The sequence below is a fragment of the Merops nubicus genome, unplaced genomic scaffold, assembly GCF_000691845.1.
Source record: "Merops nubicus isolate BGI_N331 unplaced genomic scaffold, ASM69184v1 scaffold9928, whole genome shotgun sequence".
NCBI classification, from domain to species: Eukaryota; Metazoa; Chordata; class Aves; order Coraciiformes; family Meropidae; genus Merops; species Merops nubicus.
In genome coordinates, this window is record NW_008626334.1 from 25,290 (window position 1) to 30,413 (window position 5,124).

At 43.6% G+C, this 5,124-nt stretch overlaps 1 protein-coding gene across 1 annotated transcript in view; it reads left to right on the plus strand.

Annotated features, from left to right (window-relative positions):
• Positions 1 to 757: 757 nt before the first annotated feature.
• Positions 758 to 5,124, plus strand: part of LOC103778378 (collagen alpha-1(XXII) chain-like) — a gene marked incomplete at its 3' end in the record, with an annotated part of 106,830 nt that continues 102,463 nt past the window's right edge. Inside the window, exons 1-2 of the mRNA XM_008945960.1 lie at positions 758 to 932; positions 4,153 to 4,719. Of these exons, the coding sequence (XP_008944208.1) occupies positions 836 to 932; positions 4,153 to 4,719 (664 nt within the window). The remainder of the gene's footprint in view (positions 933 to 4,152; positions 4,720 to 5,124) is intronic.

The following is a 5,124-nucleotide window of genomic DNA, read 5'->3' on the forward strand; positions in this document are numbered from 1 at the left end:
TTATGATTTGATCATTTTGCAATGATTTTATGATCTAATAAAAAAGAAGAAAACAAAAGCAATAAGTAAATAATAAATTTTTTAGAAAATGAGTTTGTCTAGAGTTAGAAAACACAGTTAAACTTTGAGCAGCCTGGCTGGTTACAATACTGCCTGACTTCAGTGGTTTCTGTTCAAGGTAAACTCAAACCAATGACTTTAAATTGAAGATCACCCACCTGAGCTTTTGCACTCCTTTCAACTAAAGGGCTGAAAGTTGTATTTTGAAGCTGCTGTAGAGAAGGGCCAACAGTAACAAACACAGGGATGAACACAGCCAAGTGTTTTCAGCATTTGCCATTTCTGAGGCTCCGGAACTAGAAGCGACAAAGGGTGAAGGGGCAACTGCTTGTGGGTGATTTGCAGTGGTTTGTCTCAGCTCTGCCTTGTGCATCTCCTAATGATGAATGTGTGGGAGGGCCAGGTCGGGAGCAGTTTCCACTCCAGTGCCTTGATTGTGTAGTTGGCAGTGGGCTCAATTAAAGTATAATAATCTGGTAATCTCTCCCCTGTTTCCATTCAGGCTGCTGCACACTGAATAGAGCGAGTGAAAGACTATAGCTTTGGAAAAGTAGGTGAACTCCTGCCTCTTTGTCTGAGCAGTTTGTGTCTAGTCAAGTAAAATGAGAGGCAGAAGAGACAACTCTCCAAAACATTGCTCTCGTGTCTTGCATCATTACTGCTGTTGGTACTTCTATGAGATAACACTTGCTCTTTATTTTCCTTTCTAGACTACAGATTTGGTTTCTAGCAAGCTTCACCACAGAGAAAAGACAAGCTGATGTGAAAAGGAGATATGGATACATCCCTTGCAGGAAGATGCTGTGTGCCCCATCTCCTGGTTCTTCTCACGTTTGTGTTCAGTGGGGAGAGGACTGAGGCACAAAGAGCAGGTATGTGCAGTTTGGCTTTTTGCCTCATGCTGAGTAGCTGCTGGGTTTTTACATGGCTGAGAAGCTGTTGTTGGTAAGAGGAAAACAATAAAAAAAACCCCGAGCAAGACATTTACTGATGAAAATACATAAAACAGACCTTAAGGATGGAGGTTGTGGTTTACTTAGGGCTTCTTGTCCCACTGCAGGCTTAGAAAGGTGGGCTCAGCCACCCACAGCAAGGGGAGCAGCACACAGTTTACTCTGGATATGCTTCATCTACCCCACACTGGCATGAAGATGCCTTCTTCCATGGCCTTCAGTGCATGTCAGATGAGACCTGGTCAATCTTCTCTCTGGCTGGGACTTCCCTAGTGAGCTAAGAGGGCCAGGGCACTGCTCATACCCTCTCTGGGTTCATTGTGTCTAGTTGCTAGCATGGTTCCTGGCATGGCTTTTGGCCTGATGAGCACTCTTCCCAAAAAGCCACTGAATGCTTTAGAGGAAGGTGAAGCTGAGGGACTGTTCCTATAGGCAATCTTGATCAAGGACATGTTTTGTGTGGGGTAGTAGGAAGAGTTATCTGACTATGAATGATCTACACCTTAGGGAGAGAAAGTGGTTGTATATCTGCATAGTTTATTGACATAAAAGCCCAAAGGTACTTTGAGATGGAGGCTTGCTGTCTCTTTTTATAGGAAAGATGGTAATTTATGAGAAAAAAAGGGGTTTTTTTTTAGACATTCTCTCAGTCTAAGGAATTGCTGCTTTACAATTTTTTTGGATGAAGTTTAACAGAAATAAGTTCTAAGCAACAAAACCTGAAATCTCATCTTTTTTTCTGTCTATGGATCAGTCACAGGAAGAATATGGTGGTACCATTTATATGTTCTGTGATTCTGTGATTAAATAGTTCTGGGTTTATAGCTTGTTTGTGAACTGGTTTTAATGGCAATATTGCAAAACAGTTGACTCAGCGTCTGAGTGGATGAACACAACTCCTGGAATTATGCTTCCAGAGAGTATTCCTGTAATTACAAAACTGAAAGTTCACTTTCTGTGAATTATCTCCTGTATTCCTTTCACATGAACTGTTTCTGCCAGTAAACAATATCATTGCAGCATTCTTGGAAAACAATCAGTTTTGTCCAGCAGTGGATATTACTGCGTTAAAAATGCAGATTAAGATTTACTAAAAGCTTTTCTGAAGCATTTCATCACACTGCCATCAGGTCTGTAAGCACAGAATCACTGACTCTAAGAGAATGAGCCTAAGAGATGTATCTTTTTCTTCTCTGCAGTACTGGCTGAATAGCCATCACTTTTTAAACCTTCCCCCCACCTTGTTTAAAGGCCCTTGAGCACAGACTGGATTCATTCTGTCTGTTCTGCTTGTTTTCAAACTGCAGTCATCTCACCTGCTGAGACTCATTAAAATAAGCAACAGGAAGGTCTGTACCTTGTGGGTTTTATACTCAAACCTTCATAATCTCTAGTTAGTCTCAATTAACACTCTTTCAGACGGATTAGATTGATCTAACAATGAGAAAGTGGAGATTTTTTGCTTACCTTTTACTGTAATATATTCTCTCCTTTATATCCTGCAAAAATCAGTCAGAACTACACTTGGCAGTCTAGCTGTTACACATAGATGTAATGTAACATCCCATAATATCAAATGATACATACCATCATCTCCACATTCTGATGAACTTTGAGAGAGTTTTTCCAGCCAGAGCTCTCTTGCTCTGTGGTTAGAGACCAGCATTCCCTCACTCACAAAATGCCACCACAGAAGATGATCCCTCATGGACAGGTTGTTTCCAACGTGATCCCACGTGGATGGGTTACTCCCAGTGTGATCCCAGTCCCATGTGCATGAGTTGTTCCTGTAGACACTGAAGGAACAGCAGCACTTGGGGTGTGCTCTGCTACAGAAGTCAGATGATGCTCATTTTCCCATCACCTTTGGGTAGCATGATTCATATTTCTGTTCACTGAGCTGCCTGTCGAGCGAGTGCTTGACTAGATGAACTGTGTTTGGTACCTTCTCCATACTCTTTGGTCTGTTCCAGGGAAAAAAATCCTAGTCCTCAGCTAGCCATCCATGTTGGGTGTGTTGACATTGGTGCTTTAGCTCTGATCAGGAATGCAGCAAGGAGAGATGGCTTTCTAAGGGACAGTGATCAGGAGCTGGGCATCTCCCTGGGCTAGCAGAACAGGATGCCACCAGCCACAGCCTGTCCCACCACTCCCAACCAGGGAGCAAAGAAGGCTAGGGAATGGCAGCCAGGCTCAACTGACAATCTAAACTCCTGGGCAAGCTCAAAGTGATGAAGTAGGTCCAGATCAAGCCAGTAACACGAGTCAGCAAGTCAGGGTCCAGAATGGGTCCAAAGACAGCACCCGGGGTCAGCCACTCTGCAGGCAGATCCACAGAGATGAGGCAGGTGCAGCCAGGAAGTCAGTCCATGGCTCAGGCAAGGGACAAAGGTGGGAGCCTCACCTTAAAAGCATCTTCCAGGAGAAGCAAGTGGCAATTAAAATACTTTTGCCTTTTGGATTACACAGGCCTCAGATTCCCACTATCATGGCTGGAGGCAGAAGGGTCCTTTTGAGGACAAGTGAACTCTTCCTTTACAAAGCAACTGCCCTTTGTTGTCAGAGAAGTCATCCCAGTGATCAACCAGTCATCCTTTAGTCAACAGTCAATGGCAGAGCACTTAAAATTAAAATATTCTTGTTATAACTTGCTTCACCATAGTGCTGAGCGAGAGTTGCTTCTAGCTAAGTATAAATAAACCATAATGTTAATGCAAGAGGGAACATGGAAGCTTCACTACTCGTGGTGGGGATTGGCATAGGCAAGAGTAGAGCAGGTCTCTGGAATTGCCAAGGTCATTTCAGAGCACTGCATGAGCAAAGGCACTGCAATGAAGTTTGAGAAGAACAGCTTCATATGCATGCAGATGGTGTAGGTGAAAGACTGAGCAGAGGCAGTTAGTGGAGGAAGAGAGAGAGTTTGCATTTCAAAGTGAATTGTGTGCTGATCTGTAGATGCTCTGAAACAGAGAAGGTGAATCACAAGGAGGAAAGGCTGAGAATCTGCATTATCTCTGCAGGGTGGGGAGTTCCTGCCTCCTCCAAACTGCTCACTAGGGAGTCATGCCTGGGGAATAGTTGGTTTGGCTGGTCCTCTCCTTTCATCTTCCCTTAGTGATGTTTTCTGCCACTCCTGCAGGTTGCAAGAATGTTCACTATGACCTTGTCTTCATCTTGGATGCCTCCTCCAGTGTTGGAAAAGAAGACTTTGAGAAGGTTCGTCAGTGGGTGTCTAATTTGGTGGAAACTTTTGAGATCGGCCCAGAGAAAACCCGTGTGGGTGTGGTGAGGTACAGCGACCGCCCAACCACGGAGTTCCACCTGGGGAAGTACAGGACCCGGGAGGAGATCAAGGATGCTGCACGAAAAATTCACTATTATGGGGGTAACACGAACACTGGAGATGCTCTCAGGTACATCAACACCTACAGTTTTTCCAAAGAAGCTGGTGGGAGACTTAGTGATCAGACTGTTAAGAAAGTGGCCATCCTTTTGACGGATGGAAGGAGCCAGGATCATGTCTTGGATCCAGCCACTGCAGCCCATCAAGCTGGGATCAGGATCTTTGCTGTGGGTGTTGGCGAAGCCTTGAAAGAGGAACTCGACGAGATTGCTTCAGAACCCAAGTCTGCTCACGTGTTTCATGTCTCTGATTACAATGCCATCGATAAAATTCGGGGGAAGCTGAGGAGACGTCTCTGTGAGAGTAAGTAGAGCTCCCAGTTCCTCTACACAATTAGTTACAATGACTTCAGTTAGCCTATAGTTATGAAAAGCTGTGATTATTTGCTTTCATGATTCTGTTTCTATGCTGATAATTTTTATTTCAGTGTTTTCCACTCTGTAAGAGGTCATTTCATTACTTGGAGCGTGATGAATTGATCACTTCTTGTTATTCTGCTTAAGTCAGTATTAACTATAGGCCAGCTTCTCGTGGTCAGCTAGAGAGCAAAAAGTTTCTCTTTTGGTTCTGAAAACAGTTCAATTACTTTATAATGTTTTAGATGACTGAACATGAAGAGTTAGTCTTATTTATACCCAGATTTTGGTCTATTTCATGTAGGAACTGTTTTTTTTCCCCTCGTATTTTCTGGCATTGTACTGTGGAAAG